Below are 19,064 nucleotides of genomic sequence, written 5' to 3' on the forward strand. Positions count from 1 at the left end.
GGGGAGTGTTGAAACTAAAATCTAAATTGCAGTATAAAAATAATGCAGCCAGTATTTACCCTGCACAGAAACAAAATAACTCACACAAATCTAACTCTTTCTGCACATGTTACCACCTGCAGCGCTCATGGTTTTGCCCATTTTGAGAACAAATTTGTACTGCGATCAGATTTGAATAAAGGCCAAAGTGTACTGTATATGAGACTGTTTTTGCCCAGCATTAACACATGATTTGCTTGTGGGAAACGCACACCAAGCTAGATCAACACACGGGTGCCAGGTCATATAATGTTACAATGTTGAAACCAAATGTCATCACCAATAGGTAATGCAATTGATGGGACCAGCACAACCAAAAACGTATAGTAAAGTGCAAATTTAATGAAACAAGCAGAAGGTCATGATACTTAGCACAAGGCAGCAGCAGCAGCTATATATCCACAGTCAGAATTCCATGTGGTAGCAGCATCACCGAAGCCAATCAGCCATACAGTACCCTGACGGGCCATTTCTGCGCATGTGCGCCTTTTTCGAAGGGTAACATATTAACATATGCACATGCTACTGTTCCACATCTGGCAATGCATCTGTCTTTTTTTTTCACGTAAAATGCATCCCATGTGCATAAATCATCTTAGTATGAGAGCATTGTACGTCCTACTTGTAATATCCCTAGGGGGCCTGTGCTTCTATAGGTCACATTTATCTCATCTATATAATTGTTAAATCAATTCATTTTACATTTAAAATTAAAATTCTGATTTACTCACGATTAATTCCTGATCCCGCTCCATCGTTATCACTGTCCTGTTAACTGTTCGTAAAAGTTGCACAGTGATTTCTTGAATGTGATGGAAAGTTGAACTCTGATGAAAGAAATATTAGTTAGAATAAGTGTGACCACTGAAGGTTTTGGGAATACTTATGTAATTTATTTATTTATGTACAGTAGCTTTGCTTTTACACACACACACACACACACACACACACACACACACACACACGCATATATATATACTGTATATTTGTAGTATAGGTCAACTATTTCTATTAACTTGAACAATACTTATTCATTTATTCATTAGTCATTGGCTTGTAATCGTAAAACTACTTTCTAAAAGCCCCTCAAGAACCATTAATGATTTAGGGGTAGATTTATTATCTGGCGATCAGGGGAATATGCGCTATCCCCGTGCCTTAAGGCAGGGGATAGCGCTTCCCCTGATCTATCACACCTGCTGGCCGGGTACTTTATCGGCGGTGGTGTGGGGCAGGAGGCATAGCGCAGCTACGATATTTCATGGTGCGCCCCTGCCTGATTTATGAACTGTCAGCATCGCTGACCGTTCCGCCGCCTGCAGCTATCGACTTCGACAGCTGCAGGCGGCAAAGCCCTATGCCTACAGCAGGGACAGCGCTGTCCCTGCTGCTGGCTCTGAGCTGCACTGGTATCTCGCGTGAGTAGCGAGATCCCGCGCATGCGCAGTCCATCCGGCCGGGGGGAAGCAGACAGCGCATCAGTGTTAACTGACACGCTGTCAACTGGAGGGGACATCGCCGGAGGGGGGAGTTAGCGCCACTATAATAAATCTACCCTTAGTAACCAAAACAAGCATTAAAACATAGTACATAGTGGGAGGTATTCAATCTATGCCACTACAGCAATACTGCCACTACTGATAGCATTGAAGGATCTGTTTTGTTGGAAACAGCCTTGGATTGCCTAATTCATGGAATTTTCCAACATTTCGAAGCCGTTTTCCTTCAATTCACTGGCCTTTTTGATTATTTCAGGACTTTCCAACACATGACTGTTGGTACATTGAATACCATCAGTCAAATCAGTGTCAGAATACGGTGAAACCGCCCAGGACTCCAAGTGTCGGGACATTCCAACAGTTGGAATCCCAGATTGAATATTCCCAGTGTCATGTTAATAATATAAAACAAAAGCAAATCCATATATTTATTTTGACTTCTAGACCAACTATTAGTTCATTACGTCTTGCAGATTTCAGAAATGCATTTCAAACTTAAAAATGTAGAGTACCAATCCTATATTTTGTATGTGTACTGAATACATACTCCCCTAATCTGGTTTTGTACACATTTCTACTATTTATAACTTCAAAATGTTTACAGAATCTCAGATTTAGTAGCACCTATTATTCTAGAACATGACTAGGAGGGATGCATCCTGCATACCGGCGGTGGGGGTGCCTTTCTTTACAATACTCATGATAACATCCTGACTACCGCCACTTGACCGGCATGGAATCCCGACATCGGTAAGGAAGCTGGCACCAGAATACCGACTGCCAGGATGCCAAACATAGGGTTAGGGTTAGGCTGGGGAAGGGGGTGGGGTGAGGTTTAAACACTGGGGAGGATTTAGGTTATGCTGTCAGAGGGAGGTTAGTGTTAGGCTGCAGGGAGGGAAAGTTAGGCACTTACAGTGAAGGGTTAGTGTTAGGTTTCGGAGTGGGGGTTTAGGTTTAGGTGGCGGGATAGGAGAATTAGGTACTAGTGGGGAGGGTTAGGGTGCAAGGATGGAGAGTTAGGGGTGGCAGTGTTCGGGTAAATATACTTACCTAACCCCTGTCAGGATTCACACCTTTGGGGATGCCATAATTCCCACCACTGGTCACCCATTTGTATCCCAATAAGGAAGATTACAATTCTTATTATCTACTTCAAAGTAAATCTATTTTACTCAACATTGCAGGATCATTTAGTTAACCCGGGCAATGTGATTGGCCTGAAAATTGCAGAGAATGTGAATTACATACAATGAGAGACACCAAGCATTCTCCACCAGCAGATGAGGCAAGGCCGAATGAAGCATTCCTAGGCTAATCGCATTTTAGCCCATGCCTATGCGATCATCTTAAATTCCGGAAAGGGGGGTGGGGTCTAGTGATACGATTAGCCCGTCCCTATCACTGCTCAGCTGCTTCTCCTCTCTGGGCATCTTCTGGAGAGGAATTCATAAATGTAGGCAAGTATAGTGAATGGCTGTCTCATTGGTGGATGGCTAGAAGCATGTGGAGAGAGAGCACAGGACAGCAGGAGGGGTCTATACAGGGTATGATTGGAGCCATTCCAAATCAGGTAGAATGCACACAATGGACCGGATTCAGAGATGGACGCAAATGTCACAACCAATTCTCAGCCTACTGGCAGTGAGGCTATTCCGTAACTAAGACACATCATCGGTCGTAACATCGAAGATTGCATATATCCAATAGTAGGTGTAAAATCTCCTACTGACTATAGCCATCTGTATCAGTGCAACTACATCTATAGTGTCATGCAAGTGTCTGGCTATCCACTCCCTGTCATCATCCAGATACACCGAGATAACACAGAATTAAATGCCATCTTTCTGTATGTAATTTCAATATGCGTCTTAAGGCTCCCATACATTACGACACTGCCCTTGGAGAAGTCACACGCAATGCTTCCTTATGCCGCCCGTGACCTTTTTGCAAATAATCTTGCATGTTACATCCACACTACATGCACCTTTGAATCAGAATCTAAATGATGCTATTCGGATTATTTGCCCCTTTATATTCCACCCTAATATATCTCCTCGCATATCTTAGGAAGTTGAATCATTTTTAAAGCACACAGGAACTTTAGGAACGGTTGTAAATCAGCGGCTATGAAGGTGACACCCAGAGAGAGAAAGCTAATTTCAGTTAATTGACAAATTCAGGTCATCTGCTAGAACCGAGTCAGCATCCTCCCTGTGCCCCTGCTGTTGTTCTCAAATTCTATTCTCGCAAGGTAAAAGAAATGTGAACAATAAAAATTCTGATCTTGACCAACATTATGAAGATGCGCTTTTTTTATATTTCAGTATAAAGATAAGAAAATTAAATGTGTTCAAACCGAAACAGACTTGGGGTCAAATGTGTTGTAAAACCTCGTTGCTGCATATACTGAGAAGTCATAAAGTCAATGTTTACTTTGTGTGGAATAATGAATGATATGTTTGCCTTATTATATAATACTTCAATTATACAGTAACAGTACAGACATAAATGAATAATTCCCTAGGTGGTTTCATCAACTGTAATGAGTCATCTTAGCTAAAGGAAGAATTCCAATATGCTTGCCCTACATAAGGCAAATATTGTATTTCAACATAAAAGTTATATGAGCCTGCACAAAAATGTGTGTTATGGGCTTTACTTTATATGTGATTTAAATTATGACAACAATAGCACTGGTACATAATATGATCAATAGACCAGCCACCACATCAGTGTAAGGGACAAAGCAAAGCTGCTGCACATGCCCAGTGGGAGCAGCTTGCTGTGTGTGTGTGTGTGTGTGGATCTGAGCCCTGAAACATTGCAATAGACCAGAGAGTAGCTGCCAGGAGGAAGAGACAGAAGCCTTAACATGAGTTGGGAGAATGTGAACTTAGAAAGTGCACTACTGGTTCTATTATATCTGTGTATTCAATTATTATGGCATGGTTAATCTTTCCTGACCATTTATCTTATTTAAATGTCTGAAAGCCTATACTTAAGACCATCTATACTGTTAAATATTAATACTGCATTCCATACTGTATCCAGTGTATAAAGCCAGGGACAGCCCCGGACTTCAGCCTAGGCAGGGGTCACTCTGGAGGGTGGGACCACTTTAATGGGGGGGGGTCCCCACTCCTCCAGGGTCCCTGCCCAGGCTGACCAGCTATGGGGATGAATGCTTTGGCTGGGGGAACTTGCATAAAAAGTTTCCTCCGGCTGTGGCATAACCCTGTTGGCTGTTTGGGCCCGGTGCTGGTTGCCAAAATACAGGGGACCCCTAGTCATTTTGTCCCTCTATTTCGGGAACCAGGTTGGTGCTGGTTTTAGAAATCCTGGGGATCCCTGTTTTTTTTATCCCTAAATTTCTGAAACCAGGACTGGTTCTTTGAGCCTGGGCTGGTTATGCTCAGGAGAGGGGACCACATGACATTTTTTCTTTTTTTTCATCTAATTTTAACTTTTACACATTTTTGGGGACAGGACCATGCACAGATCACACTGGTCTGTGCATGGTTCTGTCAAACTCGGCAAATTAAACGTGGTCTATTTGTTATGCGATTTTTGGTAACATTTTACAAAAATTGCAGCCAATTAAATTCGCATTGTATACTTTATACTGGGAAATATCTGGATGCAAATTGAATCGACGGGTTAGAATTTGTGATTTTCGCTGCAAAAAGTGCGATTTTTAAATTGGTGATTTCAGGAAAATTTGCAAATTTGGAAGTTTTTCACTGAAAATCGCAAAAGTTGAAATATATCATCCTATTAAATGTCACCCTCTATCACCATGACCATCATTCTATTCATCACCTGAGAATCTGATTGGCCAGATATTGTTGAATCACTGTTATGAGAAGAATGTGAGTAATAATAGAATTAGAATACTGATCTTTGTCAAACACACTAGTGGGGGGACTTAGGGTTGGGAGGTGGGGAGGGAAACGTTATGGTTAGGCTACTGGGAGGGGATGTTATGTTTAGGCAGTGGGGTAACGCCTCCCCAGTATTGACGCCAACCCGAAGCGTGGCGAGCGCAGCGAGCCACCGAGCCCGAAGCTTGGTGAGCGCAGCGAGCCCCGCGAGGGGACACGCATAACTTCACAGGTATACGCGCCCCCTCGCGGGGCTAGCTGTGCTCGCCACGCTTCGGGCCCGGTGGCTCGCTGCGCTCGCCACACTTTATAAAATCAACTCCACGCCGACGTGGATAGTGGGGGTATGAAAAGGTCGGAGGACGCGTACCGCCACCCCTTGCGGGCTCGCTGCGCTCGCCACGCTTCGGGTTGGCGTCAATAGTGGGGTGGCGTTTACAATGGGTGGGCATTAACCATAGTTAATACCCATGACGGGGGCATATACAATGAGAAATGGGCCATATTGGCCCATTTCCCATTGTTTCCTATGTAAAATCGGGTTGATCGCCTGACGCGATCAACGCGATTTTAACTTAAAAAGTCAATTAACATGGTTCTCTATGAGAAAATCGTGTTGATCGCGTCGGTCGCATCGCGAGTGGCCCGCGATGGACGTGATCAACGCGATTTTCACTTTTACCGGCAATTAAGCTTGTAAGTGACAGAAAATCGGGTCCATCGCGTCGATCGCACGCCTTAAATATCTTAACTTAAGGCATGCGATCAACCCCGACGGGCGCCGTGCTAGGAAACAAGTACCTTAACCATTTCCCTAGATGATTAGTTACAGGTGTGTTGGTAACTGCTCACCTATAAAAGCACAGTCTGCTGTGAGCTTTAGACCAGATAGCATGCCTGGAATCAAACATTGATGTGATAGCTACAGTATGTGTATTGTAGCCATTTTGAGCAATAGTGTTAGGACCTGCAGAAAAGTGGGGTCCTGTGAAGGGGGCTGCAGGCTTAAATGCATTGATCAATTCATGAACTAAATCTCCACTATTTATTGATATCAGTTAATTTAGTGAGTGCAGAGCCCCTACAATTTCTGATTAAACAATGTGGTCACAAGCCATAGGGCACCCCAAAACTAGGAAAGGTGGTATAGGTAATGTGGGAGGTCCAGTCCAGGATTTAGAACAGCAGCAGCAGAGTCATTCTCTGAATAAAAGATGTTTGTCTAGAACAGGAGGACATGGCTCCCAATGCCTAAAAGAGGCTGGGTAATAGAGGGGGGATGTGTAGATTACGATAGGTGTTCTCTGGAGTGTATCCTTACTGTGGAAATCTTGCCATGCTGTAACTGAAGAACTGCAATGCTGTTACCTCGTATACTGCCTACCTGCTACAATTAAAGAATAAGACATTACTGCAATCCAGTCTATGTGCTTCCTTGTCACAATATACTCTGTGTGTGTGTGTGTGTCTATATATATATATATATATATATATATATATATACATATATATATATATATATATATATATATATATATATATATAGTTCTGTTATGTTTCACATATATGTTATGAGGTCCATTTGATGTGATTGTGGATTCCATGGTGTATGTGGACTAGGGCAGGGTATTGGTACAGGAGCACACTACCTACCTTTTAAATGTGCAAATTAAACATTTGCTGTTTTCTTCTCTGTATCTCAAAGAGAGGTCACTACTAAATAAATGACAGTATACCAATGACGGCATCTGGTATATTGGCAGATATCCCAGTTATCTCGCCAAATTTGGGATCCACATTATTCCTGTCACAACCTGCTGCAGCAGCATCAGGACTATAAGTTTTCTTCAATAATTTGCATGTTATTATACCTCAGTTAAAATGCTTCTTCAAGGACAGAGCCAGTAATTCAGGCTGGGCCATCTATCAATGAGACACTAGCGCTACAGGTATTAATAAAATGCCATTTGCTTGTATAACTCTCAATATGGGAGTACAAGTCAGATGGACAGTATAAACAGAAGCTATTTGTTTTAGTTAGCGTTATAGTGGAAAAAGTGCTATGAAAAATGGCATATGGCATTATTTTGTAATATCAGGCCTAGCAAATGAAATCCCAGAGTGATCTATCATCTGTTTCTTTCTTCGAATATTAAAACTCAGAAATACAGATTTTGAGCCCCTCTGTTACAGAACCCCAGCTTCTAATGGTATAGCAACGTCCAACCTGTCCCATCTCTATAGACAACATAAATCTTTTGTACTGGCAATTGTTTCAGCTGATCAGAATCATGATGACAGCAAGAGTGGACCATTATATTGGAAAGGATGCATCAATGGTCATATTGTGGTGAAATCTGTATTTTCAGGGGGGTTGGCTGCATTTAGCACATATACCAAGCTCCACAATGCAATACATTCTGGAACTTGGACCTTGTATGCAACACCATCTATAGATAATGTTGCCTTTCTTTTTGCGATGTGTACTGTGAGGATCCTTCCCAGTGTTCCCTGTGGCTTGTATGTCACCTGACGCATGCAGAGATAGGACACCCCACCTCCCCAGGTCACAAACCCAGAAGTCCTTACACTGCAAAGGGCAGCACTTATTGGGAGAGCTATCTTTTACATAAATCTTCGTGCATACAGCGTTAATAAACCCCGCTATACATGGGATCAGTGGGGAGATGCATCACATTCCAAATATGATCGTTTATGCCTCCTGGCCATAATCCCTTCACTTTTTTTTAATAAACTTTTTATTAAGTTTTATCATAGAATGTAATAAACAGTTGCAGAGAAACCAGCAAATACAGTGGTGTTTTTCTTACAAAGTAGCAGAATATAAGCAATTCAAGTTATCCATGTATAATTAATCCGACTTTGGTGAAATGATCAATGAGACCAGGTAGCGGTAAGTACAGTTCACCTAAGTGATAAAAGTCTTTTTGGACGGTCTTTTCTTCTGTAGGTGAACACATGTTCACAAAGGGAAGATAGCAATGTCAAAGATATCAAATGACTACTCCACTCCCCAGCCTATCAAAAAGTAAACATTGATAGGTATTTCCCGTTGTATATATACAAATCAATGTCATGCTTGGTCTCTCTGACATTCATAACATCATCTCAAAAACCATATTACATATATAAAAGAAAGAAGAGGAAAGAGACAGAGGGATAGGGGCAGATGTATTAAGCCTGGTGAAGAGATAAACTGGAGATAAAGTGGAAGGAGATAACGCACCAGCCAATCAGATCCCAACTGTCATATTTCAAACACAGCTGATTGGCCGGTGCGTTAACTCTTCCAAGTTATCTCCACTTTATCTCCAGTTTATCTCTTCTCCAGGCTTAATACATCTGCCCCAGAATGAGAAAAGTACAATCGGGAGACAAAACAAGGGGAGACAAAACAAAACCTTATTTGCGCTTGTTATCGATATATTTGTGTCAGTTATATCAAATGAACATGAAGCCATCTATAAAGCTTTCGCTACTCACACATACACTGTCTGGCCTAAATACAGATGGAGCCCTCCTCATTTAGCCCTGTAATAGGATTAAGTGAGTAATAAGATTACTCTGCTAATCCCCTACTGTATTGTTCTATGTATTGTATTGCTGCTGAGTACAGTAGGATAGCCATTGTGAGCCATGACCTCAGTTGAGAGGGGCTACAACTGTATCTTAAGCAGCAAAAGTTCCTACTAGAAACCAGGTGTGCTCAAACAATTGATCAATATGTTTGCATGTATCTTTATTCAAGGTGTCCAGGTATACACCCCATTTCTTATAATATCTCTGCACCCCCTTTTCAACATCTGGCAATGTTGCTTGTCTTTCATAGTAAAGGACTTTCAGTAATTTATTAGTAACTTCTATCAAGCAGGGCGCTCGTCTTTCTATCCAATGACACAAGATACATTTAGTGGCTATGACAAGTACCGTATAACTGTAATTGCAGGGACAATTTCTCTGTTTTCTAGGACCAAGATCCCTTACACTATAATTAGCAACTGAGATTGAGAAGGTTTTGTTTATAAAATAAATGACCTTGTTCCAAAACAGGGCAAATTTACGACACTGCCACACATTATGGATGAATGACGCACTCTGTATTAAACATTTAGGACATTCGCTGGAGTTATCCCCTCCTATATGTGCTCTTTGAGGCTGTGAAATATAAGCTCTGTGGATAACTGTTAAGCGGACCTCCTGTAGTGAGGCCGAATGTAAATATTTAAAAACCAGTTGATTTTTGATCAATGTTGCATGATCTGTGAGTTCAGGGTCACTTACACTTTCAAGTTATTTTTGGTTTCATTGTTTCATTTTTGTTTAGTAAATGGTAAACTTGACTTTGAATGTGGAGCGGTACAACGTTTAGCTGTCCGTGTGCCCGTAAAATTTTTTAGCCAAGGCCCTAGAACATTCTGTAGTTGTGGTGGTTATTATTTTGGGCATGTTCATTCATGCAAAGTGGGCTTACCTGAAGCACCATTCCCCTGCGAGCAACTAGGGAGTCTGATTAGAGTTGGCATGTATATAAGAGATGTTAATAAGATACAGATGTGTCCTTATACAGTACAAGTATCTTGTTTAATTTAGCATCTGCATCACATCCTATCTGCACGCAAAGTCACTTACAGTGCCCCGGGCACTAAAGATTGTTATTTTAGCTACAATAGAGTTGGTATAACGTTGTCGATTAAGCACAATGCTGCACAGCGCAGTGGATGGTGCCGGTGACTGGTATTGGTCCTCAGACTTTTACCCAGGTCATGGTCAAAAACAGCAGCTGTGTGTGATGCCAGGGCCACTGTCCAGGATACACATTCATTATACTGAACAATTGTTGCGTTAGCGATGCGATACAAAAAAGATGCATTTTTTTTAAATTGTGCTGCTTAGTCCCAAAATCTGTGTTGGGAAAACAGGTGCAATTTAAGCATAGGACACCTCTGTGTATAAAACATTTAGGTACTTGTTTCCTAGCACGGCGCCCATCACATCATATACCATAAGGTTTAAAATGGTATGCGAAGCTATGCAACGCGATGGCACCCGATCTTATACAACTTAAAATCGTATACGGCTTACAATGGCATACAATGCGATGGGATACGATTTTAAATTGTATAAGCACCCTAATGGGTGATTTCAATGTTAAATGGCCCCCCTATAAGATTTTTAATTGTATAAGCACCCTAATGGGTGCTTCGGAACGCGTCCTCCGACCTTTTTATACCCCCACTATCCACATCGGCGTGGAGTTGATTTTAGACAGTGTGGCGAGCGCAGCGAGCCACCATGCCCGAAGTGTGGCGATCGCAGCGAGCCCCGTGAGGGGACACCGAATACATGTAAAGTAATACGCGTCTGCTCGACACGCTTCGGACTCGGTGGCTCGCTGCGCTTGCCACACTATATACAATCAACTCCACGCCGACGTGGATAGTGGGGTATGAAAAGGTTAGAGGACGCTTACCGTCGCCCCTCGCGGGCTCGCTACGCTCGCCACGCTTCGGGTTGGCGTTGATAGTGGGGGTGGCGTGGGGGTGCATTTAACATTGTAAGCACCCAATAGGGTGCTTATACAATAAAAAATCATATAGGGGGGCCATTTAACATTGAAAGCACCCATTAGGGTGCTTATACAATTTAAAATTGTATCGCATCGCATGCGGCTATATATATATATATATATATGCCATACGATTGAAAATCGCGGGCGCCGTGCTAGGAAACAAGTACCATCATTTACACCAATGGGGTTACTTATTAATGGCAATAGTAGCATTACTGATTATACTTAATAATAGCAAGACCATATATAAATTAAACCTAACTACCACACAAATACAGTAACTTCTTCTTTATCATTACCCAAAAATGAAATAATAAAAAGGCTAAATAATAATAATAATAATCATCAACATAATAATCATCATTATTATTATTATTATTATAATAAAAAAAAACAATTAATACAATTGAATCAATATAATACAATTGCAGCAAGAGACATTACATTGACAAGAGTACTTTGCAAGCAAGAAATGACAATGCCAGTCATCACCACACTTACCATATCCTGGCTACTGAGCACCTCCAAAATACTGTTGAGTAAATCCACACACAACTTCTTCTCTTTCATCTGGGGCAGCTCTTGCCTTCCTTGTTCCAGCCAGTCTTTCAATTCCTTGGTTATCATAGGTAACAAAACATCCCGGCATTCTGAAAATAAAAATGTATGTATATGTAAAGTGCTATTGCAGACCCAAAACACATGAACAAAAAATCAAGCTGCAAATTTTCACTCGGTGCATGCTCAAGAACCAGGCGTACACTAGTATGGGTGACACAGAAATGTATGCATCTGTACTGGTGACACTAGGGGGGCAATTCGGGATCGCTTGTAGTAATCCGAATGTGGGAAGGGAGGGTCGGGGGCGGATGTGGGCAGTGGAAGCCGCCATGAAAATGCTGGACATTCCCCTGAGAACACATGCGGGCCAATGCCTTTTTCGGGAGCGGGAGGCATGCCCCGTCTTTGGTGATTTGCGGAGGAAATAAAAGTCAGTTCGGGCTGACTTTTATTTCCCAAGACAGGAGGAATCATTCGATGGTCGGCAACCATAAAATGACTTCTCCTGCTATTTATTTATTATTTATTTATTAACAGTCCTGCTAACGACTGTATGCGAGAGGATGTGTTAGTGTGTCACCGCTGCTAAGCGAGCCTTGCTGAATGACCCATAATATATCACTATTATCCCCATAATATATCACTATTATCCCCATACTCCTCCCCTCCTTTGCTTCTCTCCCAGCTTACTCTCCCCTATCTTTAGCATGAAAGTTCTCACAGGCAGGGCCCTCCATCCTCATTTCGCACTCCAGCACTATCCTTGCTTCCAGTGCTCCCGTACCTTGTCTCTGACTCTGAGTGTTCATCCATTGTTGGGTACAGGCTCATGGAGGATATACAGGTATCACAAGTCCCATTTTTAATACGGTTATGATATTTTCAAGTATATTCATGACGTGAAAAAAATATATATATTTCACACAAATTTACTATGTATCTCTTGCCAGAAGGCGGGATACAAAAAGAGGTGGAAGCAGTGTAATCGTTTAACGCCACATATGCCTTAGCTGGCATATGTGCAAATGGAGAATGACAGTGAGGGATCCTGCTTAAAAATGTGCAAACCAGTGGCCCATAAGCTACTATAGGATAATCCCATCTAGAGATGGTGTTATCCAATGGGACCAAGCTCTGGCATGCAATGTAAATCTACCAGCACAGCAGCCGCTTAAGACACCTATGGAGGTTCTATTTGTGGATATAAATGGAGGGCTGCAGCAGGCATTGGAAATATGAGAATCAGAATCTGCTTTATTGGCCAGGTATACATGCGTATACTAGGAATTTGTTTTCGGTTTGCTGTGCAGCAGCCAGGAGGGTAACAAGTACACAGTATAAGCAATATAAACAGGTGGGGGAACATGTACAGTTATACAGAAAGATATTCTGAGGGGACACAGTATTAGATTATGTGCAGAGGGTTATGGTGTGAATAGACAGTGAGAAATTCAGGAGTCCACATGTCAGCAGGTGAATCGCTTGAAGGAAGAAACCTTTTAGGCTTCTGGTGGACCTGGTGGGAAGGGCCCTGTAGTGTCTGCCTGATGGCAGCAGGTTAAACAAGCCATGGCCAGGATGTAGTTGGTCCTTGACTATCTTCGTTGCCTGCGTTTTTGCTCTGGACATGTACAGGTCCTGGACAGAAGGACGGTCCACCCCGATGATCTCCGTAGTTCTGACTACCTTTTGGAGTCTGCATTTGTCTCTCTCACTGGCAGAGCTATACCAGATCAGTATCGAAGAGCACAGTACAGACTCCACAATCATGGCGTAGAAGAGGAGCAAAAACTTCTGTGGAATGTTGAACCTCCTCAGTTGCCTAAGGAAGAATAGCCTCTGCTGTGCTTTTCCAACAATAGTATCAGTGTTGGGCCCCCATTTAAGGTCCCGGAAGATTGTGGTTCCTAAGAACTTGAAGGAGTCCACTAGCAACACCACACTGTCATTAATTGTTAGCAGAGGAACACAACATACTTCTTCCTAAAGTCTGCTACCATTTACTGCTACACCATCGGGCCAATCGGTCCACTTCTTGTCTTTAGGTCAATTCGTCCCTGTCCTTGATGAGGCCAATGATGGTAGTGTCATCGGCAAATTTGATTATCTGGTACTCTTTACCTAGAACGGCGCCCGCGATTGGCATCGCGGGCGTCGGGGGTAAAAAATCGCGGGCATCGCGGGCAATCCGGGTACATAAAAAACGGGTGCGACGCGATGCCCGCGATGCCCGCGATTTTCCCATAGGGATCAATGTTAAAACTGTGATTGGACGCGATTTTACTGTTAAATGCCTCAATGCCCGCGATTTGGCCATAGGAAACAATGTTAAATGGGCCACAGAGCCCTAATAGTGCCCTTGAACTGTGAAATGGCCCCCACAATTGTTAACGCCACCCCACGATCAACGTCAACCCGAAGCGTGGCGAGCACAGCGAGCCCGCGAGGGGCGGCGGTACGCGTCCTCTGACCTTTTCATACCCCCACTATCCACTTCGGCGTGGAGTCGAGAATAGAATAGTGTGGCGAGCGCAGCGAGCCACCGAGCCCGAAGCATGGCAGGCGCAGCGAGCTCCGCGAGGGGACGTGGATACCTTTACAGGTAAACGCGTCCCTTCGCGGGCTTCACAGGTGTCTGCGTCGCCATGGACACCTGGGAAGCCCGCGAGGGGACGTAACTGTGAAGGTATCCGCGTCCGCTCGCCACGCTTCGGGCTCGGTGGCTCGCTGCGCTCGCCACACTATTCTATTCTCAACTCCACGCCGACGTGGATAGTGGGGGTATGAAAAGGTCGGAGGACGTGTACCGCCACTCCTCGCGGGCTCGCTGTGCTCGCCACGCTTCGGGTTGACGTTGATCGTGGGGTGGCGTTAACAATTGTGGGGGCCATTTCAGACTTCACTGTGACTATTTGGGCTCTGTGGCCCATTTAACATTGTTTCCTATGTAAAAATCGCGGGCATTGAGGCATTGAACACTAAAATCGCGTCCAATCTCACTTTTAACATTGATCCCTATGGGAAATCGCGGCCATCGCGGGCATCGCATCGCACCCGTTTTTTAGTGCATTCGATGGTCGCGATGGTCGCGATGGGCGCCGTTCTAGGTAAAAAGTACCGATTATCTTTACTGAGACGCCTCTGAGGTGGTGTACAGGGAGAAGAGCAGGGGTGAGAGTACACAGCCCTTGTGGGCTCTTATGCTGATGGACTGCACTTGGGAGGTGAATTTCCCTTCACAACTTGTTTTCTATCAGTCAGGAAGTCCACAATCAATGAACAGATAGCTTCAAGGACTCCTTGACGGAGAGGTTTGGGGTGGAGGATGTTGGGGATGATTGTATTGAAGGCCAAGCTGAAGTCGACAAACAGGACCGGGCATATCCATGTGCTGCAGAATGTAGTGCAGGCCTAGGTTGACTGCATCCTGAACGCATCGATTCGATCAGTAGGCGAACTGGAGGAGGTCTAGCAGGTGGCCAGTCACAGATTTCAGGTGGTTCAGTACCAGGCGCTCGAATGTTTTCATGATCACAGACATCCAAACTATCAGCCGGTAGTCGTCCAGATTTGTAATAGTGGATTTCTTAGGGACCGGAAAAATAGTGGAGCTTTTGAGGCAGGAGGGAACCTTGCATAGCTCCAGTGATTTGTTGAAGATCCTGGTGAATATGGGGGCAAGGTGACCCACGCATACTCTCAGGGCAGATGGTGACACCCTGTCAGGACCTGGTGCTTTCCTTGGTTTGGACAGAAAACAGAGAGTTGTAGTAAACGGAGTACAGTCAAAGGAGGGAAAGGTTACAAGTGGAGTACCCCAGGGATCTGTACTTGGACCAGTGCTTTTTAATATCTTTATTGGTGATATTGCAAATGGAATTGAGGGTAAAATGTGCCTTTTTGCAGATGACACAAAGGTATGCAACAGGGTAGACACACCAGAAGGGGTAAAACGAATGATTGAGGATCTAGGTAGATTAGAGGAATGGTCAAGAGCATGGCAGCTACAGTTTAATGCCAAAAAATGCAAAATCATGCACTTGGGTCTCAGAAATCCAAAGACTAAATATAGTATAAATGGCACTATAATGGAAACTACTGAGGAAGAGAGGGATCTAGGTGTCACTATTTCAGGGGACTTAAAAGCAGGTAGGCAATGTAACAAAGCAATGAAGAAGGCAAGTCAGATGCTTGGGAAAGGTATCAGCAGTAGAAAGAAAAAAGTAATAATGCCACTGTATAGGTCATTGGTACGACCTCACCTAGAGTATTGTGTTCAGTTCTGGAGGCCATATCTCCAGAAGGATATACATACATTAGAGACTGTACAAAGAAGGGCAACTAAAATGCTGCATGGCCTACATCACAAAACGTACCAGGAAAGACTAAAAGACCTTAATATGTATACTTTAGAGCAGAGAAGGGAAAAAGGGGGACATGATAGAAACGTTCAAATATATCAAGGGCTTTAACAAGGTACAGGTGGGAGACATTCTTCACAGGAATAGGAGCAACAGAACACGAGGACATGCACTGAAACTAGAGGGAGGAAGATTCAGGGGAAATGTGAAGAAGAATTACTTCACAGAAAGAGTAGTAGATAAGTGGAATAGCCTCCCATCAGAGGTGGTAGACGCAAATACAGTAGTACAATTTAAACATGCTTGGGATAAGCATATTGATATCATTACAAAAAAATAAGGATCAAATATGGTTGGAGGTAACATGTTTAAAAAAGGGGCAGACTAGATGGGCCAAGTGGTTCTTATCTGCCGTCAAATTCTATGTTTCTATGTGTCTATACAGGGTCATTAGTGGATAGGTCATTTCTCAGCTTGTCCGCGAACCATTTTTTTGCTAGCCTCATTTGTTTTGTTAGGGAGTTCCTGGCTCAGTTCTATTGTGCTTGAGAGCAGGATTGTGGGGAGTGCAGATCAGAGCCCCCTCCGCTTCCACCTCACTAAGGCACCGCCTCTCCTACATGACCAATGCAGGTACACACTGCGGCTTAATCCAGGTTGGCCTCTGCTGGGAGTGTTGGGGAGCTGATGCGCTGCGGCTCAGCCCAGGACCACCACCAGACTGCCCTGGGGGTTTACTTTTCCGCCACCTCTGTGAATGGTTCTTCATGGTCACCGGTCCACTCTCAAACAACCACCATATCTGTTGATATCCCTTCATAGTACATCTGAGGGTTACTTAATATTTGTGGCTAATCATTCAAAATAGCCTCTTTTGCGGGGAATATCCCACAAATATATAATGATAAATAAGCCCATGAGTACTTCCTCTCTCTCCCTTTGACTCTACCACTTGTCTTCCAGTGGAGGAAATTGTTTATTGTGTTTTCTACTTCACATGTGATGTTGCTATGCAACCAATCAGATTCTGTCTAATATCTTCTAGAGGGTGCTAAATAAATATGAAGTAGTTTGTGATTGGTTGCCTATAGCAACTTTGTAAACTTCCCCCAGTGAGTCTTCATTCCTTGTCTCTACTGTTCTACCTAGTTTGTCAGTTTACTGCTCTGTATTGTCCAAAGATATGAAGTTTTACATAGACTGAACATGTATCATGTTTTGCTAGCATATAAAGAGTATGGCGCAGCAGAAACTTTGTAGCGCCTCAAAAATTGAGCATGCTTTAAAATCTGCTCAAATGATTAAAGACCCCTCTTTGTTGTAATGATATAAGTTATTTAGATTTGAAGGACTCTGGGGGCTGGGTGTAATGCAGTATATGTCCAGCGGCCGTGTGGGATGCCAGCCAAACTAAGTATATTATAGAAATGGGCAGTCACTTACAAGGCATAGTTTTACCTTATAAATGACTGCCCCTTTAGAAAAATGTCCCAGTTTGGCCAGCATTCCTCCAGACTCAAACTGCAAATCCTCACAACACTAGACCTTGAAGGCTGGGTCCCGCAAAATGTTGCAGGTTCATCGCTAAAGTGCGAGAGCTATGCTATACAGCCTGGGCTGTTGCTGGGCTAGTTGAATTAGCCCCTATATCCGGCCCTGGATATGGATGAAAAGGTAGTGTGTAACACCGCCAGAAAGAAGTGAACCTTCAAAGTAATTTAAAGGTTATTTATTGTTATTGGTATATGGTCACTAGGTCCACATACCAGACGGAGATGAAGGACCAGATGGTCAACATGCATTGGGTCAACCACTGAAAGTCGACATGCATGAAGGTCCACACAGGGTTAGGTCAACATATGCATTAGATCGACATGGGGGCAAGAGCTAAACTACCATAGGTGCAGGGGGTGCAGCTGCTATGGGGCCCAGAGCTGAGAGGGGCCCACTTTGCCTGTCAAAGTATCATATGCTGTATACATTTTTCAGCATTAGGTGATAAATAGGGGCCCTTACAAACTTTTGCTGTGGGGCCCACATGTATCTAGTTATGCCACTGCATGGGTCTTTTCACTGTTCGAGCCGCCATGTGCCGCCAGGTGGTATTTCATGCACTACCATCCATTAGGGCGTGGTGGAAAAATAAAACCGTGCCCGAAGCATGGTGAGCACAGCGAGCCATTAGAAGGGATGCGGTGCACTTTTTTAGTGTCCATGTCGACTGTGTCGACATTCGGGATAAAAAAGTGAAAAACCCCAGGTCGACCTATTGATTGTCGACCTTGCCCATGTTGACCTAATGCTGGTGTCAACCTAGCCCCACGTCGACCTTCAGTGGTCAACCTGATGCTTGTCGACCTTCCTCTTTTCGACCCTATGACCCATACCCTTCTTATACTGTATGTCTGATTATTTAGGACGATGTGTCTCACCGTGAGTCTCATCTACTCATAGCAGAATAGAATCCGGACTCTTTTGCACATAGAGAATGTTCTGTTCACATGCAGACGTGTCTTGTTTCATCAACCTTAAAACATATCGGACCCACTTTATTTGTCACTATAGCTTTTGTCCTAGAAAAAAGGTCCCTAGTCTTGACACACAGATTTGTGTGATTTAAATAATTTAAACATTATAATTTATTCAACCAAAATCTGTTCCCAGAACTGTGTGCATTTCTCCCATTCGCAGTGTAACTGAGTGCCATGGGGTACTTCAAGGCATATTTACCACTTTAGTTAGACTTCTAAATATGTCTACTGTAAACAGTTTAAAGATTTTTAATATTAGACATCAGGGAAGCATTGGTAAGTTTTGGCCTAGTGAGCAAATACAAGAAAGAGCCTAGGCAATGAGTTTTGACATAAACGATTTAGATGATGGTACTTTTCTAATGCCAGCGATGTTATATAGAAAATAAAACATATGAGCAAATTCATTATAGAACATCTCTCAGCCCAATCAGAGTAGTCAACTTTCCCCTGGGACCAGTGGTTTCAGTTTAGGAAAGGTTGAGGCCTCATGGGCCTTATTCTAGTTCACTCTTTCAGACAAAATCCTTCTTAGATGGACAAAACCATGTGCACTGCAGGGGGGCAGATGTAACTTGTGCAGATCTAATTAGATTTGG

At 43.3% G+C, this 19,064-nt stretch overlaps 1 protein-coding gene across 4 annotated transcripts in view; it reads right to left on the minus strand.

Moving 5' to 3' along the window:
- DOCK2 (dedicator of cytokinesis 2) overlaps positions 1-19,064 on the minus strand; it is a 707,149-nt gene that overhangs the window by 348,369 nt on the left and 339,716 nt on the right. For all 4 annotated transcript variants that reach the window (XM_083181781.1, XM_083181779.1, XM_083181780.1 and 1 more), the window contains exons 26-27: positions 11,514-11,662; positions 771-866 (exon numbers count right to left, since the gene is read on the minus strand). In XM_083181781.1, the coding sequence (XP_083037907.1) occupies positions 771-866; positions 11,514-11,662 (245 nt within the window). The remainder of the gene's footprint in view (positions 1-770; positions 867-11,513; positions 11,663-19,064) is intronic.

The sequence above is a fragment of the Crinia signifera genome, chromosome 4, assembly GCF_055691185.1.
Source record: "Crinia signifera chromosome 4, ASM5569118v1, whole genome shotgun sequence".
Lineage (NCBI taxonomy): Eukaryota > Metazoa > Chordata > Amphibia > Anura > Myobatrachidae > Crinia > Crinia signifera.